Here is an 18847-nt window from a genome sequence, read left to right as displayed (position 1 = left end):
GGTCTTATTCAGTGCTAACATTCACAAAAAAGGGAGGAGTGGAAGAGCCAAAGGAAGCAATGGTTCTGGGTTGAATGTCCATTTTTGGTTCCTGTTAAGCTGTTTCCCAAATCCCACAAACTCCTGGCACTAATGCCAGAGAGGGGCAACATGCCCTGAAAGTCAGGTACCCTCTCCAGCAGAGATTGGGAAAGTTACTTTTGGACTCCACCTCCTCCTAGCATCCCTTAGCAAACACGACTCTTTCTACTACTTGCTGGGAAGCATAAATAGGCCTGATGTTGTTCCTCCCATGATCACTTGAATAGAAGGCAACTAAGTGTAAGGAAGCAGCCAGAGAGCTGTGGGTGCCAGGGTGACTTTGCCCACTGGGGCTCTTTGGGGAGGAGGGAGGCAAAGCTTTAGTTGTCTGTTGGGATTCTACCTCCCTGTGTGTATGTGTGTGTGTGTACACACATACACACACACACATATATATATATATACACACACACACACACACACACACACACCCTTTGAGTTGATATATATTGAGATGGTTGGGATAGAAGAGATTCTGGTTTTATACCACCCATTTCCAGCAGCATGTTTTTGCCTGGGGTTTCTTTCCACCTTGTGATAAACTCCTAAGGTGTTTCCTGCATATTGGTTGTATAGATAAGGTGATAGTGTACAGCAGTGGTTCCCAACCTTCCTAATGCTGTGACCCTTTAATACAGTTCCTCATCTTCTGGTGACCCAAACCCATGAAACTATTTTCATTGCTACTCCATAACTGTAATTAAATAGGTGTTTTCCAATGGTCTTAGGCGACCCCCATGACCCCCAAAGGGGTCCCGACCCACAGGTTGGGAACCACTGGTGTACAGCCTTGCCTGACCTCTTTTCCGGTTGGGAACCATCCTGTACTGACTGTACTTAATGAAGACAAACACAGGTGTCCTCTCAGGTAAAAACATGGTGTTTTTGTTATTTGTGTTTTTTCCATATTCACGGGGGTCTTGTGCCCCTAACCCTAGCAAATATGAAGGGCAGAGGTCCATATTTGGCCCTGGCAGGGAACTTGATGGCACATACAAACACACATATCTGCTAAAAGACTACCTTAGTGTAAATTAAGCAGATACATGGACATTAAACTAACAAATGACTATATTTCGGAGCTCTTCGTATGTCCAGATGTGGTAAGAATGCCCCAGCACTTTGGGGGGGGGGGATATCCAAATAGTATGTCAAAGCACAAGACAAATCACAGTCCTCTTTAACCTCCAAGGCTTTAACCTCTTTAACCTCCAAGGCTTTGACCTCTTTAACCTCCAAGGCTTCTCTCCATCATTTCTGACAGCTGTGAGATACTAAATGAGAAGCAACTGATTGCACTATATTATTTTTCACGGCAATAAGAACAGTAATAGCACAGAACTGGGGAAAAAACAGGCCCACCTGTTGATTGAGCCTTGATTTGAAAAACGTTGTTAATTGGTATTTATGGAAAAGCTATTTGTGGAAAGAATCCCTAGCCGAATGGTAAAATGTTATTCATTTCTCATGCTGTGAATTGCAAAGGTTTTATGAACTCTCTGTTAAGAAAAACATGCAAGGCCTAGTGTTCGCTTGTGTAGTCTGTAAAATAAGGATGGGGATCATTTAATCCATGCTTATGGCTGCATCTGAACTGCAGGAGTAATCCAGTTTGGCATCACTTTAACCATCATGCCTTAATGCTGTGGGATTCTGGGAACTGTACTTTTGCGAGCTGTTTAGCTTTCCCTGTTACTAAATTACAAATCCCAGGATCCCATAGCATTGAGGCATGGCAGTCAAAAGTGGTGTCAAACTGGATTATTTCTCCAGTGCAGATGCACAGCCCATGAAGAGCGGTGTATTATATATTGCATAGGAAAATAAAATCCAGGTAGTCTTAAAGGTGCTGCCACATTTATTTCCCCCCTTTCCTTTCCTCCCTCCTTTTTATGATCTAACAAAGCATAGGATACTATTGCTATTTAATAGGGACCTCTTTGGGCAGCCAACTCTGAATTGAAACTGAATTGAAAATCGGAATTGAGATTGAATTGAAGTCGAAGGCTTTAGCCCCGCCCCCTGCCAACAGGGACTCGAAGGGCGGGACGGCCATCCATCACTCAACTCTACTTGAATTGAAACTGAGTTGAAAATTTGGAATTGAAGTTGAATTGAAGTCGGAGGCCCAGGCGTTGGGCGGAGCGGCGCTTTGGCCCCGCCCCCTCGCTAGCGAGGAAACTCCGCCTCTCACCCACTTCCGCCTCCCTTAGTAACCAAAGCACGGGGTTGCCCTGCTCTCGCCCACCCTGAGGCCCCCCACTTTCGTTATAGCTGTCCAACACAGTGCCTGACCCGTTTTTGGCTTCCCAGCCCTCAGTTTGGTCCAAGAGACGGGCTACATCTCCGGCTGGTTGAGCCAAATTTCTCAGGTATACTTGAAACCGAATTGCTCAGGTAAACGGGGCTTAGCGGTGGCGTTGAGGCTCTTTTTGATCAGGCGCTGCCTCAGCCACCCTGGGGGGCGGGGTCCTCGTCCTGAGGAGAGTTGTGAGAGGAGGAGGAGGAGGGGGGGCTGAGAAGAAGAGGCTGGAGAAGCGGGGACCGATGTTTACAGCGGGCCGAGGTAACCGCCTTCGTCCCCTTTCGGCTGGGCTTGGAGCGGGGCTGGGCCCGGGGCCTGAGGGGGGCGAGGCCCGGGGGGGCCGAGGCGGAGGGGGGCGTCGCCGGGAGGGAAGAGGGGGCCGTTACAGTGGGGGCGGCGGGGCGGCCTCTCCTCCTCGGAAGTGACAGCTACTTAGAGAAGGCTCTGTTATTGTTTGGGGTCGCAGCCGCGTGGAACTTTTTGTTTTCGCCCCCCTTTAACGTCAAAGACGCCTTCCGTTGTCAGGAGGAGAGCCGTTACACCTCGCGGGGGGCAGGCGGGGGGCCTGGCTGTGATACTGTCTCTGTGTGTGTGTGTGTGTGTGTGTGTGTGTGTGTATGTAGAAAAACATTTATATATAAGTATACGTATGTGTGTGTGTATATATATGTGTATATATATATATATACACACACACTATATATATATATATAGTAATTATATACCTATATCTATATACATATATATCATGTATATTATATATTATATATGTATATACTTGTTCCTCCATATTCGCTAGGCTTAGAGGCCCAAGGGAACCCTCCCCCAAGCGACAGAAAGGAAAACAAATACTATATATACTCATGTCTAAAATTTTAGGTTAAAAAAATTGACCCCCCCCCCCAAGGTGAGTATCCACAGGTCAAAGTAAATACTGTATGTTAACAGATAGATATGTATATTATATACACACAGAGAGAGAGAGAGAGAGAGAGAGAGATGGTGAAAAGCAAGAGTTTAATTTGCCTTTTTATATATATATATATATATATACACACACACATATATATGCATGTACAGCGCTGTGTAAATTTACAGCGCTTCATAAATAAAAGTTAATAATAATAATTATATATATATATATACACACACACAGTGTGTGTGTATGAGAGAAAGAAACATGGTGAAAGGTGAGAGTTTAGTTAGTCTTAACACACACACACACACACACACACAGAGGGTGAAAGGCAATAGTTTAATTTGCCTATATACATACATATATATACACACACACAGTTGTCCCTCCATATTCGCTAGGGTTAGGGGAACAAGACCCCCGTGAATATGGAAAAAACGCAAATAACAAAAACACCATGTTTTTACCTGAGAGGACACCTCTCTAGGAATCTCTAGGTCCTCCAGTGCAACTCTGTGGTCAATGTCCAACATACACTGACCATAGGATGGCACTGGAGTAGCTACAAATGGTCTTTCAGTGCAACCTTTAGTTAAAGTTGACCACAGAGTTGCACTGGAGGACCTAGACAGTCCTAGAGAGAGCATATTAATGAAATCCGTGAATAATCAAATCCGCAAATATCAAAGCCGCAAATATGGAGGGATGACTGTATATCATATACACACAAACAGAGAGAGAGAGAGGGTGAAAGGCAAGACTTTCATTTGTCCTGGAAGCGCAGACCCCCTTCTTCTCTCTCATCCCTCCAGCTTTTATTTTGAGCACAAATAGTTATGTCTGCTGGAATCCTGTAAGTTCTTTGGCATTGTTTTCCTTTGCATCGTCCTTTACATCCTTCATTACGTGCCCCTAGAGTTTATCTTTGATTTATAAGAAGGATTTATTTATAGCCCGCCCAATCACAAGGAACCAGGGTGGGTTACAACAAGAAAGAAAGTACAAAGCAAATAAACAGTAACAATAAAACAATGAAGCAGTTCACAGTAGCAATAAATAGCAAAAAAAACCCAAAAAACACATAGCAATTCACAGCAGCAATAAAATTAACAAAGCAAATTACATAGCAATAAACGAACCAAACAAGTAAAATAGAAAATAATCCACGGACCATACAAAAGTCCATAATTTCGACCTGAAAACTTGCCGTTGACGTATACATGAGGTTGACTTATATTCGAATATATACAGTAATCTGAGACATGGTGCTGGAGGAGAGTGCTGAGGATACTATGGATGGACCAAAAGACAAACCAATGGGTCTCTGAGCAGATACCACCCGAAAGCCAAGGCTTTGGCCCCATCATGAGAAAGCATGGGTTCACTATAAAAGAGAAGAATGCGAGGAAAGGAAGAGGGCAGAAGGAGGAGAGGAAGAGAGGGACGGATGGATGCACTCAAGTCAAGGAGAGATCTTGTAGCCCCTTTGAGACTCACTGGAAGAAAGACATTGGAAGCATGAGCTTTCATAGACTTCAGTCTACACTTGTCCTCCACATTCACTGAGGTTAGGGCCCAAGGCCCTTGTGAATGTGGAAATACCTCAGATAACAAAAACACCCTGTCTTTAGCTGAGAGAGAGGACACCTCTCTAGGCATCTCTAGGTGTGCACCAGACACTGGCCATAGATAGGACTGCACTGGAGGAGCTACAAAGGTCTCTAGGTCTTTCAGTGCAACCTGTGGTTGAAGTGGACCATAGAGTGGCACTGGAGGACCTAGATATTCCTAGAGAGAATATATCAAATCCACGAATAATCAAATCTGCAAATATGGAGGGATGAGTGTATTTTAAAATAGAGAGCCAGCTTGATGTAATAGTTTTGAGTGTTGGACCCTGGAGACTGGGGTTTGAATCCCAGCTCGGCCATGGAGCCTCCCCCCAGGTGACCTTGGGCAAGTCACACTCTCTCAGCCTCAGGGGAAGGCAATGGCAAATCGTCTCTGGACGAAACCTGTCAAGAAAACCTCATGATAAGGTCATTGTAAGTCAGAAACGACTCGAAGGCACACAACAACAACAACAAGGTGTTATTTGTGAGAGGCTGAGGTGGTGAGACAGAAATGTTTGGCTTTATTGAAGTTAAGTCTTGTCTTTTTGGGAGGGGGGCTGCATCTGTACTGTAGGAATCGTCCCGTTTATAACTGCCATTGTTCAGTGCTGTGCAATTCTGGGATTTGTAGTTTGATGGCCATTTAGCCTTCTCTAAAGCTCAGGTGCCGCAACAAGCTACAATTCTCAGAATTCCATAGCATTGAGACATGGCATTTGAAGTGATGTCAAACTGGGTTATTTCTCAAGTGTAGATGCAGCCAGATGGGTCTTCTTTCAGCCTGTGATTTTAGTTTTTCTTTGTCCCTGCATTCCCTCTCTTTGTGCATTGCCTTCAAGTCAGGGGCTTGAAGTCAGGTGAAATGTCATGTAAGGTGGTGCCATTTCACAAAGTTTGCTTAGGCAAGGAATCCGCAGGTGCATTTGCCGGTTCCTTCCTCTGAAGTATCTCTGTGGTTCACCAGTACGTTCACTTTCGTTTTGCTTGGCTGAGAGGCAGGGCTGTGGGCCTTCCTGCTTCCATCCAGAAGTCGCACAAGTTCCTGCACCAGTTGTCACTTAAGTATCCCTGTGCCAAAGTGACCATACTTATCTCCCCCCCCCCCACATGGCACACTTCTTGCAGTTAAAGTGCTTTTACCATGTTTTACTGAGATCCAGAGGATTACTGAAGTTTGAGAAGGGCTTTATGCTAGTGGTAGTGCCCAAGTACACATGTTGTGACCTGAAAAGAAAGATCCATGAGGAACTGGAAAGAATTCAGTTTGGAGGCATGCACTTAAGGCAGGAACTTCATTATATTAGTATGATTGGTCACCTGTTTGTCAAAATGGTTGGTCAGGCAGTCAAGTAATGGTAATGTCTCTAAAGCTTTAATTTGTTCCAGAAGCAGAGTTGTGCCAAATACATGTTATCTAGTTGTTAAGAAATGATAAATCTAAGTAGTGATCAGTTAAAGCTATAAGTATTAGGTAAATGCAAATCTTACGTACTGTGTATATTCATGTATAAATCTAGAAATTGTAGACACAAAGAATTTGGGTCAACTTATCCATGGGTCAATGCAATGACAGTACTTTATTTAACTCTCTCTCTCATATATATATATGTTCAGACAAAGTGGATGGCTATATATATATACTGTATATATATATATATATAGAGAGAGAGAGAGCCATCCACTTTGTCTGAACAGAGTGGTAAAAGGCTAGAGCTTAGTCCAGTGATGGCGAACCTGTGGCACGCTTGCCAGAGGTGGCACTCAGAGCCCTCTCTGTGGGCACATGTGCCATTGCCCCAGCACAGAGTTTGCCAGAGTTTGTTACTAGAAAGCCAGAGGGAAACGGCACTTTGCAATAAATAAGTGGGTCTTGGGTTGCAGTTTGGGCACTCAGCCTCTAAAAGGTTCACCATCTCTGGCTTAGTCTATCCTGGGAGCACCAAAAAGAAGCATCCCCTCTACTCTCTCATCCATTCAGCCTTTAGGATGAGCAGTTTCTTTGCAAGACATATAAAGCAAGGCATTCATATGAATGGATAAATATAAATTGCTTCCTTTAAAAATGGTTGAAATGGTATAGAACAGGAAATGGGTTGTATTTTCTGCAACTTCAAAAAGTAGAAACCCATCTGTGATAAAAATGTAAAGAATGTGCACTTGACTGTGAAAAGTGTCTAGATTTGCTTCTGTAATTTGCACAAACATGAATTATGAAAATTTGATCATATTGTTTAAAATGTGCATTCTTTGCAAAAACAAGAAAAATGATGATTTACAGCCCTAATTTGCAAGCTGGCTACAATACAATTTAAAAGACATTTGACCATGATCAAGTAAGTAAAATTATGAACTGACCAGGGCTCAGTAGTTTCCAAATCACATGTAGATGAATCCATAGTATCTATGTTAACCTACCATAGGTTGAGAACAAGGACTTTGAGGCTTGAGAAATCGCCATTCTGGTTCCCATTTAAGGGACCCAGGTCATACACGGCCTTGCTTTTCCCAAGAAGTTTGGCGAGAAAGTGGAAGACATTCAGGAAGTTTTGTGACAGAAAATCCTTTTTGCAACAAAACTGGGAATTTTACAAGTAGACAGAATAAAAGACCTAAATACCCTAAAAGCACTAGATCCCTTCTGATCTTGGAAGCTAAGCAGGGTCAGCCCTAGTTAGTACTTCGATAGAGATCTCCATTGAATACCAGGTGCTATAGGTTATTTTTCAGAGGAAAGAACTGGCAATACCATCTTGAGTGTTCTTTGCCTAAGAAAACCCTATGACATTCATGATGTTTCCATAAGTCAGCAGGCAACTTGGAGGTGCGCACAGAGAGAGAATAAATAATGTTAGATTTAGATCTATTGTAAGCATTCTAACTAATATTAATCTTGAAAATACACTTTTAGGATAGTGGATAGCTTTGGGATGTTCAGAGGCTATTTTGCCCTGGCATCTTCCAGGCTGCATGGATTGCCAAAGATACCCACCTGCGTCCAAACTGGAGTGACAGGAAGCCCAGTTTAAGAAACATGTTTCTGATGTCAAAATGGTGGATGGGTGGCCAATTTAAAAGGGGAGTTACTGCTCCCAGATGAAGGGAAGTCTGTGTGATTGAAGACTGGAGGCTGAGAAAACAGTTTTCACCCACCCCTGTTGTATTGAACCTGCTGTTGCTTGTAAATAATGCTCATTGTCTTAATACATTGAAACATGCATGGAAAGTCCAGTTGCAACTTTCCATTTACTGTAATTATTTCCTTTCTGCAAAGATTATTGTGCAATAATTATTTCCTTTGCGCAAAAGAACAAACCAAATCAAAATTTGGCAACATCTTTCTTGGGTCTACCACAAGGCCATAAAAGTTTGTTCATGCTTTCAAAACTGCAACACATACACCCTTTAGGCAAGATACTACTAAAAGCAGGCAGGGGGAGATGAAGTCACATCATAGGCTGCATCCACACTGCAGAATTAATGCAGTTTGACAATGCTTTAACTGTCATGGTGCATTGCTTTGGGGTTCTGGGAGTTGTAGTTTTGTGAGGTATTTAGCCTCTGTCAGAGAGCCCTGAGGTCACAACAAACTACAGATCCCGGGATTCCATAGAGCCATGACAGTTAAAGCGGTGGCGAACTGCCTCAGTTTTGCAGTGTGCCAGAAGCCATAGTCTGTTGTGAGGAAGGGAACGCTAACTGTGTTTGCAGGATGGCCCCAAAACTGGCTGGGAACAAGAAAAGCAATGAAAAAATGGTTAACTTCTCTTTAAAAGTACAAACTGTTTGAAAGCTCAAAATGTCTTTGCATCTGTTTTAAATAGATGGCTTCAAAAGTACCATAACCAGCAGTCATTAATAGTGTCAGAATTTTGCAAAAGCAGTGCTTTTAGCAGGCTTGCGGGCAAGGCATCCATTACTTTATAGCTTGTTTCCCTCCTTGATCTCCAAATAATTGACCTCCAAAAAGGTAATTGATTGCATTCTGCTAAGTTGCTTGTATCAATAAGCATTTTCAGACATAGGTTTTTGCTGTATAAAACTTGTTATCTGTATGAAAATGCAACACGGAGACTGTAGGAAATACAGCGCTCACAAAGAGAAGTATGCTCTTACAGGGAGTGTTTATTTTATCATTTAAAATAAGAATTCATAGGTCACCTTAAGATTGGGGAAGTTGGGTTCAAGTTATTGCGCCATACATATTTTGAGAGAGTTCCCCCCCCCCCCATAGGATCAGAAATTTTAAAACAAACTTTTCTTAGCTAACCAAGTTCCTTTAATATAGTAGTTGATACTGAATGTTGATTCTAAATTAACAGTGATGGATTTCTGTATCCCATCAGTTCTGACTTGTGGAATGTGATGCTTTTACAATAACTCACAGTAGCAAACCTCTTAATGTTAGGTTTAGTGGTAAAACATCAGAATATGTTTTATTAAGAGAAGAAATGAGAGGAAATTGATTTGGAAGACAGCTCATTTTTACCTCCTACCTGTTGAGCAGTCAGTATTGTGTAGCCATATGGTTGTGTGAGCACACAAATAGTTGGAAAATGTGATAGAACCTCCTTGTACAATTTCAGTATTTGGGTTCATATGGATAAAGACATTTCCATAGGCCAATTTGGTGAAGATTTTTTCTTGTTCTAACTGCATTGTTGTGTTTTCCAGAGTACAGTCTTCCTTCTGTTCTCATGGACTTGGGATCCGTGCCCCTTGATTATCTGCGAGGGGCGAACGGAGGGAGTTAAAGTAGTGCACACCCACATGCTCCCATGGGACTGTGCCTCCATTCAAGCCAATAGGGCTTCAATATGCACATTTTTTTTCATTTTCATGGGGCGGTCCAGAACGGATCCCCCACAAAAAAGGAGGGACAACTGTACTTGAAACTTCCCTGATCTAATCAAAATCTGATGTAACATTTAAAGCTGAAACATGTCATATATAATATAAAGTCCAATAGTAGCTAAATTCAAAGACTTATGGCAGAAATTCAACATGAGGAAAGACTCAAAAGTGCTCTTAGTGTAATTTAATATTCCATTTATTTAATATATATATATATATATATATATATATATATATATTATAGTCTGTTCAAACAAATTCCAAGCTTTGCTTGGAATTAATTTTTATAGGAATGATGTAATTCTTTTTATAGTAAGAGTACATATTTGAAGGCACAGAAGCTCAGTAACTTCTGCCAACCTAGCAGTTCGAAAGCATGCAAGTACAAGTAGATAAATAGGTATCACTTTGGTGGGAAGGTAACTTTGTTTAGTGCAATCATGCTGGTCACATGGCCACCTGCGTAGTCCTTGGGCAATGCTGGCTCTTTGACTTAGTAACGTATATGAGCACTACCCTTACAGTCGGTTACGACTAGACATTCATATCCAGGGACTACCTTTACTTTTACTTTTAAGCTCAATAGCACATACCTCCCTTCACTGTTTAGGCTTCCCAAGAGTAGTTACTGAAAATAATTCATTACAGCTTTGGTCCAAAACACACTGCAGAAATAATCCAGTTTGAGATTATGCTAGGGAATTCTGGGAGCTGTAATTTTGTGAGGCATTTAGCCTTCTCTGTCAGAGAGCTCTGATGCCACAAGAAACTACAGTTCCCAGGATTCCCTAGCAATGATCCAGGGCAGTTAAAGAGGTCTCAAACTGGATTATTTCTGCAGTGTGTTTTGGACCGATGATTTTAGATTTGAAGCCATGTGAATACAGTATACCTCAATTAATAAAGTAGATGAGTTCCTAGATGTTACTTACTTAACAGAAACTTTGGTACTACAGACAGAAGTAACCGTCCAGTTAATAAGATTGTATGTACAGCACTGTGTAAATTTACAGCACTTTATAAATGAAGGTTAATAATAATAATAATAATAACATGAGGGAAAATCAATAGAGGTTTCTACATGACAAAAAAGAGCAATTCTGCATATTTCAGCAAACGTTTCCTTAGAAATTAGCAATCTGTACATGTGAAATTAAATGCCAGGTCAGGTAAGCCCTTGCATAAATAAATAAATAATCTACATCTTGAGACCACTTGAAAGTTTCCTCCAAAACGCTTCCAGGGATGACTTTTCCTTTAGCAGCCTCAACTTTTTTTTTTTTTTTTTTTACTATTTCTATTTTGGTCGCCACAAATACAGTGTGCTTTTTTAACATGCTGAGGGACACCTTGAGAGGCAGGCTGCTCTCCCTTTTTCTTTCTGTTTTGCAGCACTTTATCACATGGGCAAAAAAGACAGGAGCATAGTGGGATGCTCTTGTCAATATTGCACAATAGCAGGAAGATTATCACACAACGAGAAAATCCCGTGAATAAAAACTGGCATTAGAATGTCTATTTATTCACGCGATAATCGCTGGATAATCACAATATCACACAATGTGATATTAACTGGCCACTGAATTTTGGTGGATGGCCTTCTCTAAGCAGAGTCATGGTCAATCTGTATCTTTACATTATGTAATACTGGATTGAATGGTCCTCCAAGGGCATTCATAGTTTGGAATTTCCCCATAATCTCACCTTGATTGGTGTTTTTTTTTTATCAACGTTATCCTGGTTTGTTTTGATAGTAACTTGGAACCTTCCAGAAGCAGGTGTCTGTAATCTGAGACCTTGTGACACTGGAAATCCACACAAGTGAAATCATTTATGTGATTTGTGGAGGCAGTAGGTTGCACCAGAGCTCAATTAGCTGTGTGACATCAGCGTGGCTGAGCGGTTAGACAACTCACAAGTTCTGGTTGATTTTTGTTTATTCAACTGGTGTGCCGCAGGAAAAATAGTTTGAAACTTCACTGTTTTTACAATGTTATTTACGTTAGATGGTAATAGTGCTCATTAAGTACATTTCAGATCCAGGTTGTACAACAAGAAAACTTGGAAAGGCAATGCTGGGACTGCTAAGAACTATAATTCAGTAGCATCTGCAGGGCCACATCCTCCACTTCTTCTGTTCCAAACAAAGTAGCAGCCAACTACTACTTCAGTGTTAAACTCCTTCTGGTCACATGAGAATGTTACAGTGGCTGGAAGCTGGAACACATTAAATAGAGAATTTAGCAGTAAAGTGCCCTTGGTAGTTCAAACTGTGTTTCAGCTGTGCCGAAAGCAGGTAGACTAGTCATTTGAAAGGTATACTGATTTGGATAAAATAATAGTTATGTTATAAATAAGTGTGTTTTAAATATCTTCCTAGAAATCTGTAAGAACTAACTGATAGTCCCAATACAGACAGGCCAAAATAAAGCTGCTTCGAGTCACTTTGGAAGTATGGTGTTTCAATGATGCATGCATCCTAAGAGTCCAGAAGCCGCACCAAAGCCACATTCCAGTCCTAAGGACTGAAGTGCAGCTTTGGTGCAGCTTCCAGACTCTTAGGACACATGCATCATTGAAACACCATACCTCCAAAGTGATCTGAAGCAGCTTTATTTTGGCCTGTCTGTATAGGGCCATAGTTCTCTTTTCTTTTCTCCTGATTTTAATAGTGAACGTGTGCTTGGAGGCTTGTATTCTGAATTTTTCTTAATTTTTAAAATATTAATTTTTTAATACTTGCACATCTATTTTACAGGAGTGTTGTAGCTTTAATTTATCTAACCATTTATTGTTCATTTAAAAATAACTCATGGTATTGTTTCTGAGATTTACCTAACAAATACATTTTATAATATTTTTTGTTGTGTGCCTTCAAGTCGTTTCTGACGTATGGCCACTCTAAGGAGACCCTATCATGGGATATTCTTGATGAAAATTGTTCATAGGAGGTTTGCCATTGCCTTCTCCTGAGGCTGAGAGAGTGTGACTTGCCCAAGGTCACCTGTTGGGTTCCAATGGCCAAGCATGTGGTCTTGTGTCATAATTCAATGCTCATGCCACTATACCATGCTGGCCCTCTAATTTTACAGTATAGCTTATCCTAAAAACAGAGATGGTAAAAAGTATGCTAGCCTACGTTCATTTAATTAAGCTACCTTATTTGCAGGTTTGCTGCCTCTGTTGTATGTCACTATACAGCTGTAAATACATATAGCTCCAGTATGGTCCATGCTACAAGTTTGACAACTGTAGCTTATTTGAAAGTTAAAATTTGAAGGCATATTTATGAAATGTTATAAAACAAGTTACAATCATGTCCATTCAACAACATTCTTATTCTTAAATTGTTGCATTCAATAGTTGACAGTCTTTGAAATATCTTTACAATACAACTTTTTGAGATTCAAACAATAGTTAATTCAAGGTTCATTCTCATCCTTTCAGCATGGTTGCCATAGCATTCTAAAGTTTCCACTTTTACTGGGAGAGGATAGAAATTCAGTCCTGTATTTTGAGGGAAAATAGATAATATCTGGTGGTTCTGATTTGGGGTATCTGTTCTGGTTTGTTTGACTCTAAATTTACAACTTTGATAATAAGCAGTTAAAAGCAGAAACTGGAAGTGGGGATTATTTTTTCCAAGAGACCACATTTTTGCTTATTTAATTTAATTGATGCCAACTTGGCTATGATAACATCTTTAAATGACTAATTAATGTCTGGTATGCTATCAGAATTGCTTTTATTATGGTGCAATTGCTCCAGTTACAGATGTTGTTTGAGTAGGAAAGATGAACCATGGTATATTCCAGCAAGGGAAATTTGTTGTTTGAGGAAGAGTGAGTTTGCTACTGTGCTGAGTTGCCTCCATTTCTGTGTTCCCTCCCCTTTGTCCTGATGGTAAGGCCACTTCTCCAGAAGCCTGTGATGACAACTGGGAAGGGAGAGAAACTGACACGGTGGGTTTTGTTGTTGTAGTAGTCCAGTGTCTTGTGTAACAAAGAAATTCCCTCTCAACTATGCAGTGGGGTTTGGTCAGGGGTCAAAGGCAATCCAACCCTGAGTTAAGGTGATATGGCTGCCAACCGGTTTTCAGTACAATTGAGCATTGTGTAATCGGAGCCTCATCTCTTTAGTTCCTTCAATAGGACTTGCTCAGGATAGCTTCCTGGTTGGTAGTGTCCCACATTTATTAATGATACTGAGTGGGGGTAGGACTTGGATTTTTTTTTTTTTTAAGTAAGGCCTGATACAGACAGGCCAAAATAAAGCTGCTTTGAGTCACTTTGGAGGTATGCTGTTTAAATAATACATGCGTCCTAAGAGTCCAGAAGCCGCACCAAAGCCATGCTCTAGTCCTAAGGACTGGAGTGCAGCTTTGGTGCAGCTTCTGGACTCTTAGGATGCATGCATCATTGAAACACCATACCTCCAAAGTGACCTTAAGCAGCTTTATTTTGGCCTGTCTGTATAGGGCCTAAGTTACCAAAATGCTTAGGCTGATCTGGTTCTTTATTCTATGGGCTGGTGGAAAGAGTTTGATGGTACTTGCGCCATACTGCTAGTACTCAATTTGCTGATACTGAGCTAGTTTGACAGCCCATCCAAAAGATTGTGGATATAGATAAGGAAGCCTTGATTGAGTAATTGAAAATATAATGACAGTTTCATGTTAATTGTCTTTCAGATCTTCCTGGGTAACATAATGCCAGCTGAACGTAAGAAGTCGACAAGCATGGAAGAAAAAGAAACATCATTAAGTAATAAAGATAAGGAGTTCAGTGACAGACGATCAGTGAGCAGCAGGGACAAGCCCAAAGAGGATGTCAGGCTTGGCGTGAAGAGAGAAATGTTAAAACCACCTGAAGATAAAAAGAAAAAACTGGAGGAGGAAAAGCGGAAAAAAGAAGACAAGGAACGTAAGAAAAAAGACGATGAGAAGGTTAAATCTGAAGAAGAGCAGAAGAAAAAAGAAGAGGAGGAAAAGCAAAAACTTGAAGAGGAGGAGAAAATGAAGCAAGAGGAAGAAGTGAAGCGGCAACAGGAAGAGGCAGCTGCCCAGCTTAAGTAAGGTTTTAGTATTTGTTACTTGTACCTATGTTTTCATAGTATGTTTGTGAGGATGCCAGGACACTGAAAGCATTAAGTGTACCTCACAAAAGAAAGAAAATGCCGAGGAACAATCTCTTCTCGCTCATTCTCGTATTTACCCTCTTTTTTTCTTGCACTTGCCATAAGCCAAGAATGTGGGACAGGAATGATTGTCCCAGGCAGAGGCTCATGATGTATTAACAGAATAATTGTATTGAACTCACTTCCAATAAAATGGAGCTAAGAGAGATTGTGCTTTGAGATTCATCTTGCAAGGGATAGAATGTTTTTAGTTCTGTTACATTTCTATCACCAGTATTGGGATAGTCTGAGATACTGCACATTTATAAGGATCTGATAACACTTGTTTGCAGAGAAAATACTACATTGGTACTACATTTTTGAACTGAGAAGTAACATATGTTCAGAACTTAGATTAAATGAAACAGTTGTGATCAAATACTACTACTACTAATGTTCATTTATGTAAATAAAAATAGTTAAAACATTTACAATAATATCTGAATACAATTAAAATCATCTTGTAAAACACATTAAAATAATTTTAAAAATAACCAACAATTTAAAAGATAAATAAAACATCTCCAATAAAAATCTCCCCTACTTATACATTAAACGTCTGCTTAAGCATAAACATCTTTACTTGCTGGTAAAATGGAAGCAAGCAGAAAACCAGCTTGGCCTCCCCATGGAAGGGAGCTCCAGAGTTTTTGAGTAGGCACTGAGAAAGCTCTCTAATCTCCTCACCAAGTGAGCCTGTAATGGTGGCCGGACGAAGAGAAAGCCTTCTCCCTGAAGATCTTAGACCTCTTGCAGGTTCATATAGGGAATAAGGTCTTTCAGGTAGTTTGGACTGGAACTGTGTAAGGCTTTATGTATTTCATGACCAGCACCTTGAATTGTGCCTGTAAATAAACCAGTAACAGCAGATGACATGGATGGACAAGAAAACAAACAGATGGGTTCTAGAACAGGTCAAGCCTGAACTCTCCCCGGAAGCCAGGATGACTAATTTGAGGCTGTTGTACTTTGGTCACTTCATGAGAAGGTATGAATCAGTATAAAAGACAGTAATGCTAGAGAAGGTGGAGGGCAGCAGAAGGAAAGGGAGACCACATGCCAGATAGTTGTGCCACAGACCTAAGCCTGTAGGACCTGAGCAGAGCTGTGGAGGACAGTGAATCTTGGAGATCTCTCATCCACCGGGTTGCCATGAGTCAAAATTGACTTGAGAGCAGTTAACAACAACAACAAGCCAGCAAGGCTGTTTTAATAAGAGAGTTATATGCTCCCTGCATTTTCATAGGCAGCCCTATATAGAGTGTGTTACAGTAGTGCAAATGGGATGTAATCAAGGTATGTGTCACCATAGCCAGATCTGATGTATCAGGGAATAGGCTAAAATGGTACACTAACTTTGGCTGTGCAAATGGAAAAGAAACAATCAAAATTCACATCTGGACTGTGCTTATCAGTGCTAACCTTAATTTCACAGAAGACTTGCAAACTTTTTAGTTCTTCTGATGTACTCATCACACAAGAGGCATTTCCTTTTATAAGAGGGAGGCGGGGATGCACTTTCTGAAATGTTGCCTGTTATTTACAGCTTTTTAAACTACTTAAATTAAAAATAATATTAAAAATGTGTTACTAGAATATTTGTTTTCTTTTTTAAAATTAGAAACAAGGCTAATTAAATCTCATTATGCATATTCTATTTAGAGAGAAGGAAGAGGCCCATCAGCTCCACCAGGAAGCTTGGGAACGCCACCAGGCAAGAAAGGAACTCCGTAGCAAAAACCAGAATGCATCAGACAGCCGCCCTGAAGAGAACTTCTTCAGCAGGCTGGATTCAAGCCTCAAGAAAAACACTGCCTTTGTTAAGAAGTTAAAAACTATCACGGAACAGCAGAGAGACTCCTTGTCCCATGACTTTAATGGTCTCAATTTAAGCAAGTACATTGCAGAGGCTGTTGCTTCTATAGTGGAAGCAAAGCTAAAAATATCAGATGTAAACTGTGCAGTGCATTTGTGTTCCCTCTTTCATCAGCGTTACGCTGACTTTGCTCCATCACTGCTGCAAGTGTGGAAAAAGCATTTTGAAGCAAGGAAAGAAGAAAAAATGCCCAACATTACTAAACTAAGAACGGACTTGCGGTTCATTGCAGAACTGACAATAGTTGGCATTTTCACAGATAAAGAAGGCTTGTCTTTAATCTATGAACAGCTAAAGAACATTATTAATGCTGATCGTGAATCCCACACCCACGTTTCAGTGGTTATTAGTTTTTGTCGGCATTGTGGAGATGATATTGCTGGTCTGGTACCAAGGAAAGTTAAAAGTGCAGCAGATAAATTTAACTTGAGTTTTCCTCCCAGCGAAATAATTAGCCCAGAGAAGCAGCAACCTTTCCAAAATCTGCTAAAAGAATATTTTACATCCTTGACCAAACATCTGAAAAGGGACCACAGGGAACTGCAAAATATTGAAAGACAAAACAGGTGAAATTTTAAATGGTATTAATGAATTGCCAAGTTTTTAATGCTTGCCACAGATTGGAAATGGATTGGGTAAGAACTTTTGTTTTAACTGAGATACTGTTCTGGTTTCAAATTTTGAGTTTTGAAGTGGGGGGAAATGTACTAACATTATAATGTTTGATATATCTGCTGATAAGCAATTTGGAACTTGGAGGAAGGAGACACAGTAGAGGATGAAAAAAATTGATGTGAGAGTGAGAAGTGATTTTGATAGCGCTACATCCAAAATGGGCAATATAATTTGAGAACGTTCTTGCTTTGTATTCTGTAAGGATCAGAGTAGTTCTTTATGGATCTGAGAAGAGATCTGGACAGATATGGTTAAGAGAATCAGAGTACTGTTCCTCATAGAATTTGGCAGTGGGGGTGAAGCAAAAGTAAAGGAAGTTAAGTGTAAGAAGGATGATCCATGGGAAAACAAGATGATAATATATTCCGTAAGAGGAATAAATGCCACTCTGATAGTTCATTCCAGTTAGGGCTTTCTCCTCACTTTCCTCACTGCATGTTGTGGTTTGGTGGTTTTTATTAATATTGGAAGATCTGCAAACATCTGCAAAAACAAAAAATGTGATTTTTAAAAAATTATGCAAAGGTTCTTGAATATAAATATTCGAGCTGCTAACAGTGTTTGGTGACTATATGTTCCTGATGTGCAATGTACTTTGCAACGTTTGACAATCAGGTTTATTACTGAGAAAAACTGAAATAATTAGAATTAGGTGAATTGAAAAAAAGATATATGAATTCTACCACATTATTGTCACTCAAGCAAAGTCATATGGCCTTTAATACCCTTTCAAATGAAACTGGGTAAATTATCAGTGGGCAATTAAATTGCAAGGCAGAAGAGAAATGATTAAATCCTCTAGTAGTATAACTTCTAGAATTTTTCATTTAAGTTGAGGCCAAAGTATTATCAACTTCCAAGAAAAATTACACAGAATTTCTGTAAAATTGGTTAATGCCATCAGGATCTGCATTTATTCCACGTTATTTCAGTTCGATGAAGTTAGATGAGTGCCTGTGGTTGGAGCAGGATGGAAATGCACTGGTTTTAAAAAGGAAAGAGCCTTCAAATTCACCATGTTCAGGGTTCCTGTGTGATGCAGTGTAGACTTCAGCATACCCTGTCTGCCAAGGCCTTTCTGTATCCCAGAAGACTCGGAAGAGTCATTAATGGCCACAAATAATGCCTGGCTGCTAAGGCCAACCAAAATTGAAGGCTGTAACCATAGCAGTACAACTAAAATTTGGTAGTTTATTGGCAATTCCTCCCCTTTGGACAAGGCTGCCAAAGAGCATGCACCTTATTTAGGAGCATATTACACTTACAGAAGCTTCCTGGAATTCCTAATCCATTTCAGACAGAAAGCTTCTTGTGCACATTGTTTTAAAGTGGAAGAAGCACCTTGAATAAAGTCT

The 18847-nt window shown here is 40.4% G+C and overlaps 1 protein-coding gene across 10 annotated transcripts in view; it reads left to right on the top strand.

The window, feature by feature from the left end:
- The first annotated feature begins 2553 nt into the window (after nt 1–2553).
- Nucleotides 2554–18847, top strand: part of UPF2 (UPF2 regulator of nonsense mediated mRNA decay) — a 53545-nt gene continuing 37251 nt past the window's right edge. For all 10 annotated transcript variants that reach the window (XM_042467589.1, XM_042467588.1, XM_042467583.1 and 7 more), the window contains exons 1-3: nt 2554–2647; nt 14457–14836; nt 16604–17383. In XM_042467589.1, the coding sequence (XP_042323523.1) occupies nt 14475–14836; nt 16604–17383 (1142 nt within the window). In that variant the 5' untranslated portion in view covers nt 2554–2647; nt 14457–14474. The remainder of the gene's footprint in view (nt 2648–14456; nt 14837–16603; nt 17384–18847) is intronic.

The sequence above is a fragment of the Sceloporus undulatus genome, chromosome 5 (assembly GCF_019175285.1).
Source record: "Sceloporus undulatus isolate JIND9_A2432 ecotype Alabama chromosome 5, SceUnd_v1.1, whole genome shotgun sequence".
Lineage (NCBI taxonomy): Eukaryota > Metazoa > Chordata > Lepidosauria > Squamata > Phrynosomatidae > Sceloporus > Sceloporus undulatus.
Note: the sequence above shows the minus strand (reverse complement) of the source record. Positions and strands in the feature narration are given on the sequence as shown.